Source organism: Sprattus sprattus, assembly GCF_963457725.1.
Source record: "Sprattus sprattus genome assembly, chromosome: 1".
Taxonomy (NCBI): Eukaryota; Metazoa; Chordata; class Actinopteri; order Clupeiformes; family Clupeidae; genus Sprattus; species Sprattus sprattus.
The window spans coordinates 7,415,530-7,438,504 of NC_137920.1; the positions used below are offsets into that span (position 1 = coordinate 7,415,530).

The 22,975-nt window shown below is 42.0% G+C and overlaps 1 protein-coding gene across 1 annotated transcript in view; it reads right to left on the reverse strand.

Annotated features, from left to right (window-relative positions):
• The window catches only part of LOC308371207 (uncharacterized protein), a gene marked incomplete at both ends in the record, with an annotated part of 40,523 nt that overhangs the window by 13,806 nt on the left and 3,742 nt on the right, over positions 1-22,975 (reverse strand). The window contains 4 exons of the mRNA XM_080846053.1: positions 14,488-14,493; positions 14,749-14,754; positions 17,809-18,243; positions 22,551-22,775. Coding sequence (XP_080702179.1) covers positions 14,488-14,493; positions 14,749-14,754; positions 17,809-18,243; positions 22,551-22,775 — 672 coding nt within the window. The remainder of the gene's footprint in view (positions 1-14,487; positions 14,494-14,748; positions 14,755-17,808; positions 18,244-22,550; positions 22,776-22,975) is intronic.

Sequence of the window (22,975 nt, forward strand, 5' to 3'; positions counted from 1 at the left end):
GCACTCTATTGAGTTCAAACCATGAGCTCTATCCACTGCACCAAAGTCACATAATCCTTTATCAAAAGATATCACCCAGTACACAGCCAATAGACACTTTCTTGTATTGCTCTTGCAGCGGCGGCAATGTTGGATTTTTCCTTGATAATGGTCTTGAATTCTCCATAACACGTTCATGGTCATCTCCTGCCTTAGCGTAGACAAAAATTAGTCTTTTTCTTTGAGTTTAGGCTATTGTACCGTTAAAAAAAACATGGTTTTGGTGATCAACCCTTCCTGGCTTTTGAAGCAGGACTGCACGCGCAATTTAGCTGATGAGTATAGCCTCTGGGACATTAGCTTCACGATTAAGTAGTTTAGCACCCGTCGGCAGATTGGTATAGCCTGTTCTCATTTAGTGTGCTAGATTTTCTCACTTAGCGAGCTATATTGATTAACTTAGCTTCCGTTCTACACCGAACAGGGCCAGGAAGAAGACAAATAGACATGGCCTGTGATATTGGTTTTGTTAATCCTGTGTGAGGGTTAAGACAAACTCGCACAAACACACAAACACACACACACACATTGTATAGCAAAGGGTGGTTAGACTGTCAGATGCTTCTTGCTGTGCATGCTGGGAGTCGGAGGCATGCCAAGAGGCTTTTCCTCCCTCTCTACCTCTCCCTACCTCCGTCTTTCTACCTCTCCCTCCCTCTTTCTACCTCTCTCTCCCTCCCTCCCTCTCTCTCTCAGCCTCTTTCCCTCACTCTCATTTCCTCTCTCTTCCTCTCTCACTTCCTCCCTCTCTGTCTACCTCTCTCCCCCTACCTCCGTCTTTCTACCTCTTTCTACCTCTCTCCCTCCCTCCCTCTCTCTCTCAGCCTCTTTCCCTCACTCTCATTTCCTCTCTCTTCCTCTCTCACTTCCTCCCTCTCTGTCTACCTCTCTGTCTCCTTCTCTGTCTACCTCTCTGCCTCCCTATTCCTGTCTTTCGCTCCCTCTCTCTCCTTCACTGGCTCCTTCTCTCCCTCCCTCTGCTCCCTCTCTCTCTAACTTTCCGGAAACTTTCCATGGGAAGTTTAGCTGGGGGATTTTGCATTGTTTCTGCTTAATAGCAGTCGTACATAAGCCAGATTGGAGTGCACTACCATGTTTTATAGGGCTGAATTTGAGAGAAATTGTATGGTTCTACACATCGCATAATAACCATTCATGGCTTAAATTAAAGAGGGCACTTGGGCCATCAAATGCAATCAGTTAAAGTGTTTTATTATGTCATTTAAGTTTACATTTCAGAGCGGAAAAACAATTGTCAGAAAAAAAACATAAAACGCCTAGTGTTTTTTTATGTTGCAGTGTAGAACTGGGTTTTGAATGCCATCGGAAACTAACAGTAACATTTCCTGATGCACCAACATCTTGGCAGTGTGTGTTAAAATTGGAAGCGTATTGCCAAAAGTTTACAAGTGTTACACATCAGATTCCATATGGTATCTTTAGACGTCTCCAAATGCTTTTCCACGCTGGGCACATTTATGAGACTTCTCTCCAGTGTGTATTAACATATGGGTTTGAAGATTTGAAATGTGTGAAAATGCTTTTTCACACTACACACATTTATGAGGCTCATCTCCAGTGTGTATTCGCATGTGGATTTTAAGATTTGAAATGTGTGAAAATGCTTTTCCACACTGCACACATTTATGAGGCTTCTCTCCAGTGTGTATTCGCATGTGGATTTTAAGACCTGTAGTCTGTGAAAATGCTTATCTCGGCACATACATGAAGGCACATACATGAAGCTTCTTTCAAGTGTGTATTAGTATATGGGTTTTAAGACTTGAGGAACGAGTAAATGTTTTACCACACTGGGTACATTCATGAGGCTTCTCTCTCGTGTGTATTAACATATGGGTTTGAAGATTTGAAATCTGTAAAAATGCTTTTCCACACTCGGCACATTTATGAGACTTGTCTCCAGCGTGAATTAGTATATGCCTTTGAAGACCTGAGGAACATGTAAATTCTTTTCCACACTGGGCACATGTATGAGGCTTCTCTCCAGTGTGTATTAACATATGTGTTTTAAGATGTGAAATGCGTGTAAATGCTTTTCCACACTGGGTACATTTATGAGGTTTATCTCCCGTGTGTATTAACATATGGGTTTGAAGATGTGAAATCTGTAAAAATGCTTTTCCACACTCGGCACATTTATAAGGCTTCTTTCCAGTGTGTATTAACATATGTGTTTTAAGATGTGAAATGCGTGTAAATGCTTTTCCACACTGGGTACATTTATGAGGTTTCTCTCCCGTGTGTATTAACATATGGGTTTGAAGATGTGAAATCTGTAAAAATGCTTTTCCACACTCAGCACATTTATGAGACTTGTCTCCAGCGTGAATTAGTTTATGCCTTTGAAGACCTGAGGAACATGTAAATTCTTTTCCACACTGGGCACATGTATGAGGCTTCTCTCCAGTGTGTATTAACATATGTGTTTTAAGATGCGAAACCTTTGAAAATGCTTTCCCACACTCGGCACATACATGAAGCTTCTTTCCAGTGTGTATTAGTAAATGGATTTTTAGACTTGAGGAACGAGTAAATGTTTTTCCACACTGGGTACATTCGTGAGGCTTCTCTCCAGTGTGTATTAACATATGGGTTTGAAGATTTGAAATCTCTGAAAATGCTTTTCCACACTGGGCACATTTATAAGGCTTCTCTCCAGTGTGTATTAACATATGTGTTTTAAGATGTGAAATGCGTGTAAATGCTTTTCCACACTGGGAACATTTATGAGGTTTCTCTCCCTTGTGTATTAACATATGGGTTTGAAGATGTGAAATCTGTACAAATGCTTTTCCACACTCGGCACATTTATGAGACTTGTCTCCAGCGTGAATTAGTATATGCCTTTGAAGATCAGAGGAACATGTAAATGCTTTTCCGCATTGGGCACATTTATGAAGCTTCTCTCCAGTGTGTATTACCAAATGGGCTTTAAGACTTGAGGACCATGTAAATGCTTTTCCACATTGGGCACATTTATGAGGCTTCTCTCCAGTGTGTACTAGCATATGGGTATTAAGATATGAAATCATTGAAAATGCTTTTCCACACTCGGCACATACATGAAGCTTCTTTCCAGTCTGTATTAGTATATGCCTTTGAAGACTTGAGGAACGTGTAAATGCTTTCCCACATTGGGCACATTTATGAAGCTTCTCACCAGTGTTCTTCTTTTCATTAACACTAAGAGTGTGTGTTTCCAGGTGTTCTTCGAGTTCTCTCAGGAACGTGAAACTCTTCCTGCAGACTGTGCAGTGGTACGGCCCTCCATTGAGTTGCTGGTTGAGTTCATCGTCCTGTCCATGGAGCTTCTGTTGTGTTCCATCTGATGCACCTGCAAGAGATTCATATGGATTTAAAATGACAGACAGATGTTCTAGATGCAGCAATTCATTGTTACCCGATGAGGAAATATTCCATTGTTTGGATGTTCTGATAAACCTGGAAGAGTTAGATTGGTCATTAAACTTTCTTTTCTAGCTCTGCATGGGAGCATGTTTGTGTTTCAACCCCCTTCACTAGTAAAACAAAATAATTTTCTAACTCACATTGACTGTACGCTAGCATTTGGCATACTAACCACACCATTTGGCATAGAAACCACATCAATTTGGCACAGTAACCACACAAATGTTTGTGCGTGTGTCTGTGTGCGTGTGTCTGTGTGTGGTCTGGTGTGGTGTGTGTGTGTGTGTGTGTGTGTGTGTGTGTATGTGTGTGTGTGTGTCCATGGATCTTCTGTGGAGTTGTGTTGGGATGTTCTGATGCATCTGGAAGAGTTACTACATGTTCTGATACAGTTTCAATTTCATATACAGTTCAAAACAAATACTTGAATAACAATCAGTGAGTGTGTGTTTGTGTTTGAATAAGAAGCCTGTTCTGTGCTGCCCTTGTGTGCGTGCGCGTGCGTGTGTGTGTGTGTGTGTGTGTGTGTGTGTGTGGTGTGGTGGAAAAAATATATGACTGCTTCACCTGTAACCACAACAATTTGGCATAGTAACCACATTAATTATTGATGGTATTGATTGGTCTTGCCACAACTTAAAGCAACTGTGTGCAGACATTTTGGTACCAATTTACAATAAGGCTCCATTCCCTATCTTGGCAACCCACTGTCTATCCCTTAACTTGCCCATCTTGGCAACCCACTGTATATCCCTAAATTTGCTCTACTAGCCCAATTGCACACTCCCAACCATTCTTGTATCTGTTACTAGAGATTAAACCCCCGAACATTTTTTTATTTTTTCGCAGGCCACCTGTTTATGCATTATTTTCAAAAATCAGTTTGACGGTATGGTCGTGCAAAGGGCACAAACACAACTGCCATCCCCAGTAGCCGCGGTGCTGTGGTCCGAGAAGGAACTCCCCTAAAAATGTAAGTAAAGCTTGGTAATACTTTACCTATTATTCCTCACTAATTCATTAATAATAAAATAATTGAAAAAAACATCCATCTCCAAGTTTCCTCTTCAACATAATTTCCTGACTAAAAAAGAGCCACAATGTAGCCATCCACCTGTATCTGCATCAAATGAATGATATATAAAAAATACACTTCTTTGATTGGTTGTGAAAGGTCAACCAGGGTCTTTGATTGGTTGTGAAAGGTCAAGCAAGGTCTTTGATTGGTTGTGAAAGGTCAGGCTGGATCAGTGGCCAGGGTACTGTTCGGCGTAGCTCGCTAAGCGGTTTAGCGAGCTAGATTCCAGACTAAAAAAAGAAAATGCCCATTTTTTTGGTTTGGCGAAGCACCTTCTGATTAATTACCATAGTAACATAGCACTAAGCACTAACCTGCTCCAGGGCAGGCTAACCTAAGTTTAGCTGGCTAAGCTTGCCACAACCCCCGGCAAAAGGAGGGATCCCATTGACCAAAGTGTCATGTTAGATAGTTTGATTAGCGTAGGGAGAGAGTTATTTGCGTTCGCCAAGATCCATTTTTCCATCATGATGAGTTCTTGTATGAACGCTACCGATTCACCCGACAAGGATTCATTATTTTAAAAGACCTTCTCGATTCATTTATTGCAAACACCACAGTCGAACATTGAATGTCTTCACTGGTCTGCGAGTGGTAGCCTTCACTTTTGTAATGTCGGCGATGTGGAGAACAAAGCACTCATAATTATATGACCATGGTATTAGTAGGGAAGACTGAGTACAGTTGATACACCCGAAATAACTTGCATGCGCAGCAATCCTGAGACGTGATTTTTAGTTTGCACATGAATACTAACATCTTCTTTGATCCCAGGAAAATTGAGCACATAACCCATCTCCCTTACAGAGATATTGGCGTAGTTGTTTTACCTACTTAAACTTGCAAACATCTAGTTTTGCAAACGTGTCTTGATTTTGTGCAGTAGTGAATAAAGTCTCAGTCTACTACACCATACATAGCACATCAATTTTGTAGAAAATGATTAAGGTGGATGCATGATAAGAAGAGAGAAATAAACAATTTCTTTTCATTGCTTCAATTTATTGAATTTTTCATTAATAAATTTACATTTAGACATAGTCATTTTATTCAAAGCTATATACAAGGATATGTAAAACTATAATTGATTCGGAAGTGATGGGATTCAAACTGGCACTCTATTGAGTTCAAACCATGAGCTCTATCCACTGCACCAAAGTCACATAATCCTTTATCAAAAGATATCACCCAGTACACAGCCAATAGACACTTTCTTGTATTGCTCTTGCAGCGGCGGCAATGTTGGATTTTTCCTTGATAATGGTCTTGAATTCTCCATAACACGTTCATGGTCATCTCCTGCCTTAGCGTAGACAAAAATGAGTCTTTTTCTTTGAGTTTAGGCTATTGTACCGTTAAAAAAAACATGGTTTTGGTGATCAACCCTTCCTGGCTTTTGAAGCAGGACTGCACGCGCAATTTAGCTGATGAGTATAGCCTCTGGGACATTAGCTTCACGATTAAGTAGTTTATCACCCGTCGGCAGATCAGTATAGCCTGTTCTCATTTAGCGTGATGGATTTTCTCACTTAGCGAGCTATATTGATTAACTTAGCTTCCGTTCTACACCTAACAGGGCCAGGAAGAAGACAAATAGATATGGCCTGTGATATTGGTTTTGTTAATCCTGTGTGAGGTTTAAGACAAACTCACACAAACACACAAACACACACACACACACATTGTATATCAAAGGGTGGTTAGACTGCCAGATGTTTCTTTCTGTGCTTGCTGGGAGTCGGAGGCATGCCAGGAGGCTTTTCCTTTCCTCTCTCTTCCTCTCTCACTTCCTCCCTTTCTGTCTCCCTCTCCCTCCCTATTCCTGTCTCTCTCTCTCAGCCTCTTTCGCTCCCTCTCTCTCCTTCACTGGCTCCTTCTCTCCCTCCCTCCCTCTCTCTCCCTCTTTCTTTAACTTTCCGGAAACTTTCCATGGGAAGTTGAGCTCGGGAATTTTGCATTGTTTCTGTTTAATAGCAGTCATATATAAGCCAGATTGGAGTGCACTACCATGTTTTATAGGGCTGAATTTGTGAGAAATTGTATGGTTCTACACATCGCATAATAACCATTCATGGCTTATATTAAAGAGGGCACTTGGGCCATCAAATGCAATCAGTTAAAGTGTTTCATTATGTCATTTAAGTTTACATTTCAGAGCGGAAAAACAATTGTCAGAAAAAAAACATAAAACGCCTAGTGTTTTTTTATGTTGCAGTGTAGAACTGGGTTTTGAATGCCATAGGAAACTAACAGTAACATTTCCTGATGCACCAACATCTTGGCAGTGTGTGTTAAAATTGGAAGCGTATTGCCAAAAGTTTACAAGTCTTACACATCAGATTCCATATGGTATCTTTAGACGTCTCCAAATGCTTTTCCACGCTGGGCACATTTATGAGACTTCTCTCCAGTGTGTATTAACATATGGGTTTGAAGATTTGAAATGTGTGAAAATGCTTTTCCACACTGTTCACATTTATGAGGTTTCTCTCCAGTGTGTATTCGCATGTGGATTTTAAGATTTGAAATGTGTGAAAATGCTTTTCCACACTGCACACATTTATGAGGCTTCTCTCCAGTGTGTATTCTCATGTGGATTTTAAGACCTGTAGTCTGTGAAAATGCTTTTCCACACTCGGCACATACATGAAGCTTCTTTCCAGTGTGTATTAGCATATGGGTTTTAAGACTTGAGGAACGAGTAAATGTTTTACCACACTGGGTACATTCATGAGGCTTCTCTCCAGTGTGTTTTAACATATGGGTTTTAAGATGTGAAATGCGTGTAAATGCTTTTCCACACTGGGTACATTTATGAGGTTTCTCTCCCGTGTGTATTAACATATGGGTTTGAAGATTTGAAATCTGTAAAAATGCTTTTCCACACTCGGCACATGTATAAGGCTTCTCTCCAGTGTGTATTAACATATGTGTTTTAAGATGTGAAATGCGTGTAAATGCTTTTCCACACTGGGTACATTTATGAGGTTTCTCTCCCGTGTGTATTAACATATGGGTTTGAAGATTTGAAATCTGTAAAAATGCTTTTCCACACTCGGCACATTTATGAGACTTGTCTCCAGCGTGAATTAGTATATGCCTTTGAAGACCTGAGGAACATGTAAATTCTTTTCCACACTGGGCACATGTATGAGGCTTATCTTCAGTGTGTATTAACATATGTGTTTTAAGATGTGAAACATTTGAAAATGCTTTTCCACACTGGGCACAATTATGAGTGTTCTCTCCAGAGTGTATTACCAAATGGGCTTTAAGACTTGAGGACCATGTAAATGCTTTTCCACATTGGGCACATTTATGAGGCTTCTCTCCAGTGTGTACTAGCATATGGGTATTAAGATATGAAATCATGGAAAATGCTTTTCCACATTGGGCACATTTATGAAGCTTCTCACCAGTGTTCTTCTTTTGATTAACACTAAGAGTGTGTGTTTCCTGGTGTTCCTCGAGTTCTCTCAGGAACGTGAAACTCTTCCTGCAGACTGTGCAGTGGTACGGCCCTCCATTGAGTTGCTGGTTGAGTTCATTGTCCTGTCCATGGAGCTTCTGTTGGGTTCCATCTGATGCACCTGAAAGAGATTCATATGGATTTAGAATGACAGACAGATGTTCTAGATGCAGCAATTCATTGTTACCCGATGAGGAAATATTCCATTGTTTGAATGTTCTGATAAACCTAGAAGAGTCAGATTGGTCATTAAACTTGCTTTTCTGGCTCTGCATGGGAGCATGTTTGTGTTTTAACCCCCTTCACTAGTAAAACAAAATCAATTTTCTTACTCACATTGACTGTGCGCTAGCATTTGGCATACTAACGACATCATTTGGCATAGTAACCACATCAAGTTGGCACAGTAACCACATCAAGTTGGCACAGTAACCACAAACATTCTCTGATTGGTCTTGCCACTACTTATAGCAAATGTGTGCAGACATTTTTATATTCTTTAGGTTATTTCACAGGTAACCTGTTTATGTTTTATCTTCAAAAGGTTTGATGGTATGGTCGTGCAAAGGACACAAACACAAAAGCCATTCCAACTAGCGGCAGTGCTGCGGTCCGAGAAGGAAACACCACAAAAATGTAAGAAAAGCTTGGTAACACTTTACTTATTATTCCTATATAATTCACAAAGATTACAATTCTTTTCCACATTTCCTCTTCAACACAATTTCCTGCCTAACCAAGAGCCATAATGTAGCCGTCCACTCTATCCCTTTAACCTGTTATAGAAACGACTTCATTAACTATTTCAATACAAAAAGATTAACAACCTTCTTTCCACTCCCAGTCCCCCTTAAGGCCGAATTATGCTCTGTTTTAGATGTAACGCGTAAGCACGTAAGATACACAACCCCCCCTTGCGCGGTAAAATACCCCCCCTTACGTGCTTAAGTGCGTCGCCCAAAATTCCTGACTATGCGACTAAAACACTACGGCCCTACACAGCTCGCTAAGGCTGTGATTGGCCGGCTACCACAGCCTTTCACACAGAGTCTCACGTTTCCGGGTTAATAGCATACAGTCTTTTTTAGACCCAGACATTTTTTTAAATCATGAATACCCTGCAGACCGTCTCACAAGCCTTTTCTTATGGATTAGGAACAAACATAACAGAAGAGGTCCGAAGACATGAACTCCTTTACAAATCCTCTTTAAACACTTATAAGGACGCTCAAATTACCGCGAATATCCCATTCTCACCCGCGATTGTTTGGAGAGAATGTGGTCATTCACGAACAAATAGGTACTTTCATATTCATTTTCCGCCACTTGTGAGTCATGGTGATATCTTTCATTGAGTTTATATTGACGTGAATCCATCAATTGCACCAGCGAGTTTGATAGAATGAGCCCGGTCTGTTCATACAAAGTTAACAGTAACCTGCCGTTACCTTGTGGCCAGCACCATTGTAGTTACAAGCATTGACAACATGATGAGATTCTTTCGCCGTTTACCACCTCATCTTTGAATAATGTAACTCATAAACACATCGTTTTAAAGCCTGTCGCAGTCATTAAAAGATGTCAATAAACAAACTTTTGCGTCATGTGCTGTCTTTTTCGCCACTGGTACTGAATTGCCAACATTTGTATTTTGTGTAACACATGTATTCATAACATCAAGCCTTTCGCCCACTACACTTTCATGCTCCGGTAAGTTTTTTTCCTTTGTCCTGCTGCAATAAATAGGCTTACTTAACTCAAAAAAAAATCTACAGTTCTGGCGTCAATTTGCTTTGCAACACGCAACACGGCTCACAAGCCTTGCAACACGGCTCTGCGTCTAAAACGAACCTTAAATCAAAACTTGTCTAAAACAAGTTCCTTGTGTAAATTACGTGCTTACGCGTTACGTCTAAAACAGAGCATAATTCGGCCTTTACTGAAACTACGCCAGAAACACCCATGTGACCTGGGGTTTTCCCAGAATCCTTCACACCTACTGACGTCCCAAAATATACCTCCCTCTTCTCATGAAAATCCCCACTATGCCTATTAGACCCTGTCCCTGAGAATCTGCTTAAGAACACTCTAGAACACCATCTTAAGAACACTCTAGAACACCCTCTTAAGCACACTCTAGAACACCCTCTTTTCAACCCTGTCCCTGAGAATCTGCTTAAGAACACTCTAGAACCGTCTACTTGAAGAGACTAATAATAATAATTGCTAAAAATAATTAACTCTGACGTCAGGATATGTTCCAATATCTCATCAAGACAGCGATCATCTAACCATCTCTTCAAAAGCCAGCTTTGGCTCTGATTACTAATTACAGACCAGTCTTCAGAGCTCTACATTTTTTATATATATATCAGGTTTTGCATTACTTCTGCCCTCACCACCTTCTTCAGAGGTGCTATTGAGAGCATCCTGACCAGCAACGTCTCTGTCTGGCATGGCAGCTGTCTAGCTGCAGACAAGAAGGCACTGCAGAGGGTGGTGAGGACAGCAGAAAAGATCATCAGGTCACCCCTACCAGCCATTCAGGAAATGTACACTTCACACTGTTCCAAGCGGGCAATGAACATCATCAAAGACACAACTCATCCAGCACACAGTCTGTTCTCCCTTCTACCATCACGGAAGCGGTACCGCAACCTGCGGGCCCGCACAAGCAGACTGAGTAACAGCTTCTTTCCACAAGCCATCAGACTCATCAACACAGTGAAGAAAACCACATGAACATTCCATAGTCACTTCACCATGCCACTGGCACTTTACTGTTGCACCTTGTGACCACTGATTGTACTTCTGCTGCTGTGTGTGTGTGTGTGTGTGTGTGTGTGTGTGTGTGTGTGTGTGTGTGTGTGTGTGTGTGTGTGTGTGTGTGTGTGTGTGTGTGTGTGTGTGTGTGAGTGAGAGTGTGTGTGAGAGAGAGATTATTGTTAATGCCTTATTTAAATGTGTGTGTGTGTGTGTGTGTGTGTGTGTGTGTGTGTGTGTGTGTGTGAGAGAGAGATTTTGTCAATGTCTTATTTAAATGTTTTAAACTGCACATTGGAGACTGGTCAAACGCAATTTCAAACTTCTGTGCTAACCCTGTTACATAGATTTTTGACAATAAAGTACACTTGACTTGACTTGGCATTCTCATTTACATTTGTTCAGCCCACTGAAACAGAAACAAGTCACAAGTACACCCCTCTCTCTCCACAGATCTCCAGGTCACATTTCGTGAAATTTATAAAGGTTGCAAAAGCCTGGAGAACACCCAAAGACATCAAATCTATTAGTCAATTAATGATGACATCAGCGTAATAGATTTGACTCTACAATTATTAGTCTGAAATACTCACTTTCCAGAAGACAATCGTTGTGTTCCTGCTCATCCTCTTCTTTCTTCACTTTAATCTCAACTGCTGCGTGTAGTGTTTCATTACGAGTGGAGCTTAGTGACTCTGTGAAGTCTGATTTAATTTTACACTGAAGATCTGCAATGGGCTTTTCTTCTTCATCTTGGCATGTAATCATATGTCCATATTCCTCTTCTTTTATGTCCTCTTCTTTCACTCTCAGTCTCAGGGGTACCTGGTGTGTTTCATCACAGCCAGACCTCAACGGTAGTCCAAGATTCATGTTGGAAACGGACCAGAGATGATCCCGTCCAGAGTTTCCTATATAGTTAGGGGAAAAACACAAATGAAATATAATGTTATATAAAAATATGCTGGCTTTCAAACTGTTTTCTTCTCGAAAAAGAGAACAGAAAGCAACATTACACATCTCTCAACCACATCTCTCAGTTGCGTAGGGCTGAAGCATTCGAGGAGGCAGTAGGACCTAACATGGTATGATACTGTGACTTAAAACGTACCTCACAAAGGTTTGCACGTGGAGATCTGTTAATTTGGTTTTTACCTATTAATAATAAATGATCAGGCCAGATCATTAGTCCTATGCATCATAAGGTTTAGTATCAGGCCAGATCATTAGTCCTATTGATCATAAGGTTTAGCATCAGGCCAGATCATTCAATTACACACACACACGACTTAAAATACACACACACACACAACAGATGACTAAAAATACACAAACACACACAAACACACACACACACACACACACCACAAATACAAATTGGGGTTTAGTATCAGGCCAGACCATTAGTCATATTAATAATAAAGGGCCACCCCTAGATACCCCTTTGCCACCCCTGAAATTACCATCATTCATAGCTATTAGATGGTTGTTTGGTTTGGGATAAGTAGTGTTGGGCAACAACCTGAGCACTTCATTCAACAGCCGTATCTGTACACCACTTCCCTATCAACAAAGCCAGATCAACACATGATTTTAACAGGTCACATTTTTTAAGGAAACAAATCTATATTCTGTATCCTTTTAAATCTATATTACGTTAACGCCTGGACATTGGAATGTATCACACAAAAATATTTGAGAGCACTCAGAGAATGCCAGCACACAAGCAGAATTGTGTTGGTCTCAATACACATCACAATAGGCCAGATACATGAATGATTATTAATCGACCATTGAAAACAGCTCTTAGTGCATCATTATGAAATACTAACTTTCCAAAAGACAATCGTTGTGTTCCTGCTCATCCTCCTCTTTCTTCACTTTAGCCTCCACTGTCTGTAGTGTTTCATTATAAGTGGAGCTTAGTGACTCTGTGCAGTCCGATTCCGTTTTACAGTGAAGATCTGCAATGGGCTTTTCTTCTTCATCTTGGCATGTAATCATATGTCCATATTCCTCTTCTTTCACTCTCAGTCTCAGGGGTACCTTGTGTGTTTCATCACAGCCAGAGCTCAACGGTAGTCCAAGATCCATGTTAGCAAGAGTTCCCGATATAGTCAGGGGAAAATCATAATGGAAAACATACAATGCCTTTCAAGCTGTTTCCTTGTTTGTAAGAGTTCCAGATAACGAAATTATATAAATAACTGATACGTCATATTTTGCACGGAGGAGTTCACTTCTACATTGTCGCGGTCTCCGTATCTCTCACTTGCCTTTGGCTCATACATTTGAGTACGTGGGATCTAACGAAGACGGCTAAGATGCTATAATACTGTGACTAAAAACGTACTTCAAATACGTTAGCATATTAAGATCTGTGAGGTTAGTGTTTAGTTCAAGCAGTGTTTATCACAGCCAAATTTGAAGACAATAAACCAAAATCGGAAACACACGGACGTGTACTTCAACCGTGGACTAGGCTGACATGTTCTTACGTGTCGATTTCCGGTAGGTAGCAAGCCAAGCAGAAAACTTTGTATTACTGCCACCGTCTGGTAAGGAGTTTGACTGCAGGACTCTCTGTCGGTGTGTGTGGTTGAAAAAGTATGAGTTGGAATAAAGTCCCAGTTTACTTTGTTTGGCAGATCTACCAGAATAAATTGTCCACAGCCTCAAACATAAAAACATCTTCACACCTGAAAAACTATTTGATTCAAAAAACACCAATGTTACCACCACATTGAGAAATGTAGTGAAACTGAGAGAATAAGCGTGGTGAGGGATTGAGAGAGAGAGAGAGAAGGAGAGAGGGAGTGAGGGAGAGAGAGGGATGGAGAGAGAGAGAGGGGAGTGAGAGGGAGGGAAAGAGAGAGGGAGATGTAGGGAGACAGAGAAAGGGAAAAAGAGTGAGTGGAGAGAGAGGGAATGAGGGAGGGAGAGAGGGGGAGAGAGGGATGGAGAGAGAGAGGGGAGTGAGAGGGAGGGAAAGAGAGAGGGAGATGTAGGGAGACAGAGAAAGGGAGAAACAGTGAGTGAAGAAGAGAGAGGAATGAGGGAGGGAGAGAGAGGGATGAGAGAGAGGGGAGCGAGAGGGAGGGGGAGAGAGGCTGAGAGAGAGAGGGCGGAAGAGAGGGAAAGAGAGGAAAGGTGAGAGAGAGATGGAGAGAGAGGGAATAAGAGGGAAGGAAAGAGAGGCTGAGCGAGAGAGGGAGAGAGAGAGAGGGAGAGAACAGGAGGGAAAAAGAGAGACAGAGGGAGAGAGAGAGAGAGGGAGAGAGAGAGAGAGAGAGAGAGAGAGAAAGTCTCCTAGGCATGCCTCCGACTCCCAGCATGCACAGCAAGTAGCAACAGACCAACCACCCTGTGCTGACGTGACATATTTAATACCTGCAGTACCTGTAAAACCACATCAATACACTGTGTCTGTGTGTAAGTGTGTTTGTATGTGTGTGCCTGTGTGTGTGTGTGTGTGTGTGTGTGTGTGTGTGTGTGTGTGTGTGTGTGTGTTTGCCTTAACCCTCACACAAGATTAACGAGACCAATATCACAGGCCATGTCTTGTTGTCTTGACCCAGCCTGACCTTTGACAATCAATCAGAGAAGGCGGGCTTGCTAAAGTATCATATTTTTAGTTTTGTTTATATATCATTCGTTTGATGCAGATGCAGATGCAAGGTTCTAAGTAAGAGGGTAAGGGGACACTCACCAGGTGCTGGACACAGGAGGGATAAGGGGAAACTCACCAGGTATTGGGACACAGGAAGTGTAAGGGGACACTCACCAGGTGCTGGACACAGGAAGGGTAACAGGACACTCACCAGGTGCTGGACACAGGAAGGGTAAGGGGACACTCACCAGGTGCTGGACACAGGAAGGGTAAGGGGACACTCACCAGGTGCTGGGACACAGGAAGGGTAAGGGGACACTCAACAGGTGCTGGCCACAGGAAAGGTAAGGGGACACTCACCAGGTGCTGGACACAGGAAGGGTAAGGGGACACTCACCGGGTGCTGGACACAGGAAGGGTAAGGGGACACTCACCAGGTGCTGGACACAGGAAGGGTAAGGGGACACTCACCGGGTGCTGGGACACAGGAAGGGTAAGGGGACACTCACCAGGTGCTGGACACAGGAAGGGTAAGGGGACACTCACCAGGTGCTGGACACAGGAAGGGTAAGGGGACACTCACCAGGTGCTGGACACAGGAAGGGTAAGGGGACACTCACCAGGTGCTGGACACAGGAAGGGTAAGGGGACACTCACCAGGTGCTGGACACAGGAAGGGTAAGGGGACACTCACCAGGTGCTGGACACAGGAAGGGTAAGGGGACACTCACCAGGTGCTGGACACAGGAAGGGTAAGGGGACACTCACCAGGTGCTGGACACAGGAAGGGTAAGGGGACACTCACCAGGTGCTGGACACAGGAAGGGTAAGGGGACACTCACCAGGTGCTGGACACAGGAAGGGTAAAGGCTAATTCATGCTTCCTTACGTAAGCGTAAGCGCAAGCGCAAGAGGCCGCGCAAGCCCCTTGCGCGACCCTTGCGCGACTTCTTACGTCTTGCGTGCGTCGGCCCCTTTTTCTAGACTTGCGTCATTTTTTACGTAAGCCCTTACGCGAGCCTCGCAGCCTGCATTCTATCAACGAATGATACGAGATGAGGTTACTAAAATATTCTGCATGTCTTCTCAGTTTTACAGTGCTTCCCAAGTAAAGGTTTCAAAAGAACTTCAAGCTTCAGACTTTCTGTTAGGGAACCTGTTATCTATCTGCAGAGCAAATGTCAGGCTCATACAAAAACATTAACGTGAATTACTTGATGCTAATACCTAGCGCGGTGTCTATAGGATTTTCCATATACGTTAGCATTAAGCTAACGTATTTTCTACCACAGTTAAACATGCAATACTATGTGATTGTTTTTAGAAAACGAATGTTACGTGATGAGATTACTCAAATGTAGTATGCATGTTGTCTGCTCAGTTTAACAGTGCTACCCAAGCAAAGGTTTGAAAAGAACTTCAAGCTTCAGACTTTCTGTTAGGGAAACAGCTTTGTATCTGCCAGGCAAATGGCAGGCTCATGACAACACGCGCAACCTTTGGGAGCATGAACTGCACCGAGTAAATTTTGCGCAACCGTTAACCCCCAACGCTGTAGCATGCAGCCGCCTTAAGGGGACACTCACCAGGTGCTGGACACAGGAAGAGTAAGGGGACACTCACCAGGGACACTGCAGTTGCTCCAAAAATTATTTAGATGAAGTTTCGGATTGGTCAGATAGCTGATATATTTAAAAATGATGACTTGAGGGCAGTAATGTTATTTAACCCTAAAAGGAAACTATATTTGAGTAAAACATGTGATGGTAAGTAACCTTCATTCTGAAGATTTCAATTAAATGGACCATCACCCTGTGGTTATTATGGTGATGTCAATCATATGAATCTTCACCCTGTGGTAACTATGGTGATGTCCATCATATGAACCTTCAGCCTGTGGTAACTATGGCGATGTCACTCATATGAACCTTCACCCTGTGGTAACTATGACGATGTCACTCATATGAACCTTCACCCTGTGGTAACTATGACGATGTCACTCATATGAACCTTCACCCTGTGGTAACTATGGCGATGTCACTCATATGAACCTTCACCCTGTGGTAACTATGGCGATGTCACTCATATGAACCTTTACCCTGTGGTAACTATGACGATGTCCATCATATGAACCTTCAGCCTGTGGTAACTACGGAGATGTCAGTCAAATAAACTGTCAGCAGCCAGGTACACCCCACCTGTACAGGAAGTTGTTTGGGATAAACTTTTCTGATCATAACAGAGGTAATGTGAATGAATGTAGAATATTTGTGTTGCCTTCAATTTCACTTCAAGGTGATAACAGAGTAAAATAAACAAATGCTTGGTTTCTTTAAATAACACTTTATTCTGTATCTTTAATGGCAGTCAGGTTACATAACATGCATCAACAGTGTAGAGAAAAACGTAACAGTCAGCTATATTATTCGCTCATTTAGCACAAAGACATTTTAGAGAAAAACATAAAGATGAGCTGTGTTATATCACTCATTTAGCACAAAGACAATTTTACTTCACAGAATTAAGGCAAAGAAAAACGTAACGTGTGTGTTTCCCACATAGTATGTACTGTAAATCCTCAAATAAAGACCGGAGGCCGGGCTTCAGATAGCAGCCGCGGGAATGGCCCATACGGACGAATAAAGGAGTAAAATAAAGACCCAGCTTGTTTAGAAGTTTTTCCACACTGGCATGAGAATCAACATATGCATTTTACAACAGTAACCTTCGTATTTCAGAATTCAAGCATTTACGTGGCCTTTTCTTCACTGTGCAAACGCTGATGGCATTTCAGACTTGATGACCTAGTGTATGCTTTTCCACACTGGGCACATTTAAGAGGCTTCTCTCCAGTGTGTATTAGTATATGTCTGTTGAGGTGATTAAGGCGTGCAAATGCTTTTCCACACTGGGCACATACATGAGGCTTCTCTCCAGTGTGTATTAGCATATGTCTGTTGAGGTGATTAAGGAGTGCAAATGCTTTTCCACACTGGGCACATACATGAGGCTTCTCTCCAGTGTGTATTAGTATATGTGTTTTAAGATGTGAAACACTTGTAAATGCTTTTCCACACTGGGCACATACATGAGGCTTCTCTCCAGTGTGTATTAGTATATGTTTTTTAAGACGTGAAACACTCGTAAATGCTTTTCCACACTGGGCACATTTATGAGGCTTCTCTCCAGTGTGTACTACCATATGCTCTTTAAGATTTGAGGAATCTCTAAATGCTTTTCCACACTGGGAACATTTATGAGGCTTCTCTCCAGTGTGTATTAGCATATGTGTCTTAAGACCTGAAACGCATGAAAATGCTTTTCTGCATTGCACACATTCATGAGGCTTCTCTCCAGTGTGTATTAGCATATGTCTGATGAGGTTATTAAGGCGTGCAAATGCTTTTCCACACTGGGCACATTCATGAGGCTTCTCTCCAGTGTGTATTAGCATATGTGTGTTGAGGTGATTAAGGCTTGCAAATGCTTTTCCACACTGTGCACATTCATGAGGCTTCTCTCCAGTGTGTTTTCGCATATGCCTTTGAAGTTTTGAAACGTGTGAAAATTCTTTTCCACACTCTGTACATTTATGGAGCTTCTTTCCAGTGTGTATTAGTATATGCATTTGAAGATCTGAGGAACGTGTAAATGCTTTTCCACAGTGGGCACATTTAAGAAGCTTCTCACCAGTGTTCTGCTTTTGATTAACACTAAGAGTGTGTGTTTCTTGGTGTTCTTCGAGTTCTCTCAGGACCGTGAAACTCTTTCTGCAGACTGTGCAGTGGTACGGCCCTCCATTGAGTTGCTGGTTGTTCTGTCCATGGAGGTTCTGTTGGGTTCCATCTGATGCACCTGAAAGAGATCCATATGATGTTCTCATACAGTTTCAATTTCATATACAGTTCAAAAGTGTTTGTGTTGTGTGAGTGTGTGCATGTGTTTGTGTGTGTGTGTGTGTGTGAATAAGAGGCCTGTTCTATGCTGCCTGTGTGTGTGTGATATGTTCCAATATCTCATCAAGACAGCAATCATCTAACCATCTCTTCAAAAGCCAAGCTTTGGCTCTGATTACTAATCACAGACCAGTCTTCCAGTCAGGCTTCAGAGCTCTACATTTTTTACATATTTTTGGTTTTTCATTATTATTATTTTTTTCAGCCCACTGAAACAGAAACAAGTCAAAAGTACACCCCTCTCTCTCCACAGATCTCCAGGTCACAAGGTTGCAAAAGCCGTTTGAGAACAGACAAATACATCAAATCTGTTAGTCAATTAATGATGACATCAGACTACCGTTTTTTCCGCACTATAGGGCGCACTGGATTATAATAATAAAACGTCATTTTATTTTTAACGCACTTTTCATTATAAGGCGCTCTGTCAATGAATGGTCTCTTTTGGATCTTTTTTCATATGAAAAGCGCACCAGGCTATAAGGTGCATTAAGCAAAACAACACAGTCAGTCAGTCAAACTTCATAAAACGTGTTGTAACGATACCCGGCTGACAGGCATGAAACATGAAGGGGAGGCCACGCAGAACTTATAATAATAACAATAGTTTTATTAAATTGTAACAGTTATGTATCTAATAATTATAGCAAACGTGTGGTGAAGGTCAGTGCTGTGAATAGAAACAAAAGATGTTGTGTAAAGTCAGTTAAATGGTAATATAAACAAACATCAACAACGACAATCCAACACCAACGACAATTCCAAATCCAATTCAATCACTATCCAAATCCACACTCCAACGACACATCCACAGTTCTAATCCAATGCTCTACCGACTTCAGTCTGATCAGGGCTTTTGTAACCCAGCCAATCCAAGATCCACCTATGTCCAATCACCTGCTGTACATCTGCTTCCAATGACCTGCTGTAAAGACAGAGACAGACAGGCATGCAAATACATTGGGGTGGGGCCTAGACCCGCCAGGGTCATGACAGTGTTCACAATAACTCTCAACATTGTACAAACGTTAATGATACATTAATGCAACGTAAAATCCAACACAATACACTCACTTTTTCAGTTCTATCCACGTCCACAAATCCCTCAAATTCTTCATCTTCAGTGTCCGAGTTTAACAGTTGGGCGATTACGGCATCCAGCATGCCCGGATCCCCCTCGTCATTATCCGAGTCAGTGGAGTCAGTGTCATTGCTGTTACCTGGCAGTTCAGTGATGATTCCGGCCGTCGTGAAAGCTCGGACCACAGTCGAGATTGATACCTTAGCCCAGGCAGCCACGATCCATTGGCAGATAGTAGCGTAAGTCTCCCTGCGCTGTCCCCCTGTCTTGGTGAATGTGTGTTCGCCTTCTGTCATCCGCTGCTCCCACGCAGCTCAGAGTTCTTTAGTTAATCCACCCGGAACGATGGCAAGCACCGAATTAGTTTGCTTCACTTGGTTTTCGACAACATAGGTGAGATGGGCGTGCATGGAGTCGCAGATCAGGGGAGGGACGGAGATTTGTGGAAAAAGCCATCCGGTCTCTTGATGTAAACTTCTCTCAGCCACTCATTCATCTTTTCCTTGTCCATCCAGCCCTTCGGGTTAGCTTTGACGATGACGCCGGATGGAAACTTCTTTTGGCAAAGTCTTCCTCTTGAAAATGACCATATGTGAAAGTTTCTGGCCATTAGGGCTGAACGATCTATCGTTTTCGACCGAAAATCGCGATCTCAAGCATTACGATTTTGGGATCGTCAAAGCTGCGGTTTTTCTTGGTGCATAATAATATCCTAAGCCTAATAATTTCGTCAATAATTCCCATGCATGCTCAATGGCGGTGAAGAAAGGCTCTGTGCAGCTACCAATCACAAAGCTGCAGGCTGCGCGTGACCAGGTGACGTTTGCTCCACTCCAATCAGTGTAGCTCGACATTCAACCTCAAGCATGGCTGAAGCGGGAGACGCAGAGCCGACGAAATTATTGTCTGAGAAAAACAGCACGTCGGTCATTTGGCAGTATTTTGGATTTGAGGCCACTGATGAACACCAGAAACAGGTGATTTGCCAAACATGTCGTGGAAAAGTGGCTACAATCAATGTCAATGTGTGTGTGTGTGTGTGTGTTTCCAAATGTACAAGTGTAAGAGCGCCGATAAGTTTGTTGTCAAGCGTCATTAGCTGGCCAACTGTTAGGTTAGCGCAATGCAACCATTTATCCTAGGGGTAAAACCCTTTCATGGGTAAACTTTGAAACCTCCCAATAAGCTACTGCTTGCTTCTGTTTAACTGCGGAATGCCAAGGAACAGAGAGATACAAATGCGGTTCCCCCTATTTTTGAAGCCCTTAATAATGGGCCAATGACGTTTTTGTAGCAGATATCAGGATGTTGCAACCACTGATGCCACTATACTATTACGGATTTAAAGTTGTTTTTTGTTTTTAGTGGAATATCTAAGAAGCATATTGCTGCAAATGAATTACCAATTACAAATGAATTCATGGGCAATAACTTAATGTGGTAGTACCACCTGACGTCTGCTGTTAAAAAACGTAATTGATCATATGACAACAGATGATATGTTATGAATACTGTGTTTTGAGGTATCCTTATGGCTTAGTTTTCAGACTGTAATATGTAACCATTTTGACATCTTTTGTTGTTGAGGAAAATGTAGGGTCATTTTATTATTACAACTTAAGTATTATTATTATTTATTACCTTTTTTTTTTTTACTATGTTTCACTTCGTCTTGCCACTTTATTTGAAGAAGAAGCACAGGTTTCTGAGAATATGGGTTGAATTTCTGTAACTGCTGCTGATGTTCATAAGCTAGCTCCTTTGGGCCATTTTGCACTACTTTTAAGGTAAGACCTCTTTTTTGCTCCACTTTGTTGTTATATTTTATAATTTTTATGTAGCCTACGTTATTTTACAAAAGTGCAATTATTTTGATGCTGATGAGCCATTGAAGCAAAAGTTTACTTTAGAAAGAGGGCTCCCATTTTATTTACTTTTTTGGTTGTTGTTTCTTAGGTACTTGAATAAACAGTCTAGCAGTTTTCATTCTTGCATTACCTTAATGGAATTCATTGGTTATATTAATTTATACTGAAACTTGATTTAAAGAAAATAAATCGTGGTTGAAATCGAAACCGCAATCTCTACCAGAAAAATCGCAATTTCAATTTTTTCTTAAAATCGTTCAGCCCTACTGGCCATTAGCCTGGCAACCGAGAACTACAGTTAAGGATGACTTCTCGTTCTCTGTGGTGCGTACAGACACCGTTCTGGTCCCTGTTTTCTCCACGGTGCGGTTCACAGGGATGTCAAAGGTGAGGGGAACCTCGTCCATGTTGGTGATGTGCTCTGGCCTGATCTTTTTTTACGTGATCTTGCTTTGGCAGTTTGTGCGGAAAGAGGCCAGCTTTTCTTCGTAATGTTTTGGCAGTTGCTGCGAGACGGTAGTTCATGTGCGGATGGAGAGATTACGTCTTTTCATAAAACGAAAGCACCAAGAAGGACCGCCTCGAAAGTCATTGATATCCATGTCCCGTGCTAACGCTGTTGCCTTCAGTCGGATAGAGACTCCAGAGACGCGTCTACCTGCTGCTCTCTCTTTAATAACCCACTGATCAATTTTGTCCTCTAACTGTGGCCATCTCGCTTTGTTCCCTCGGAAACTCTGTGTGGTCTTCTTTACTTGGCGCAGGTCATCTTCTTGCTTCCTCCACTTTCGTACCATTGATTCATTAATGTTGAATTCTCTCGCAGCTGCTCTATTCCCATGTTCTACTGCGTGACTGATAGCCTTGAGTTTGTAGTCCGCGTCATAAGCATGTCTCTTGACAGGTGCCATTTTGGAGTCATTATACTCACACACTGTAATATTATGGGGAAGCACAGTATATATTACGACGGTGCGGCTATGTAGTTTACCAAACAAATAGTGCGGCTTTGTAGTTTATCAAAGTTCTTAAACATTAACAGAGCGCCGTTTACCACACAAAATCGCTTCGAGGTCAGTAAGCACAACCAGAATGAATCCATATATATGGCGCTCCGGATTATAAGGCGCACTGTCTTTTTTTTTTTAAATTAAAGGCTTTTAAGTGCGCCTTATAGTGCGGAAAATACGGTAATAGATTTGACTCTACAATTCATTATCATTAATCAACCATTGAACACAACTCTGAAATACTCACTTTCCAGAAGACAATCGTTGTGTTGTTGCTCATCCTCTTCTTTCTCCACTTTAACCTTCACTGAGTCTTGGCATGTAATCATATGTCCATATTCCTCTTCTTTTACGTCCTCTTCTTTCACTATCAGTCTCAGGTGTACCTGGTGGGTTTCATCACAGCCAGAGCTCAACGGCTGTCCAAGATCCATGTTACCAACGGACCAGAGATGATCGCGTCCAGAGTTTCCTATTTAGTTAGGGGAAAAACACAAACGAAATATAATGTTGGTTATTGGTTTTATACCATATATTATGAGATCCAGTCTTAGATTTGTCAGTCATGATCCGGGTTTATTCTTGAACAACGGCGGCCGACCACTGTGAGACAAAGACTTGAAGTTCGACTCGCCCAGAGCTTCACCTTAGCATATCTGACTATCCCTTGTG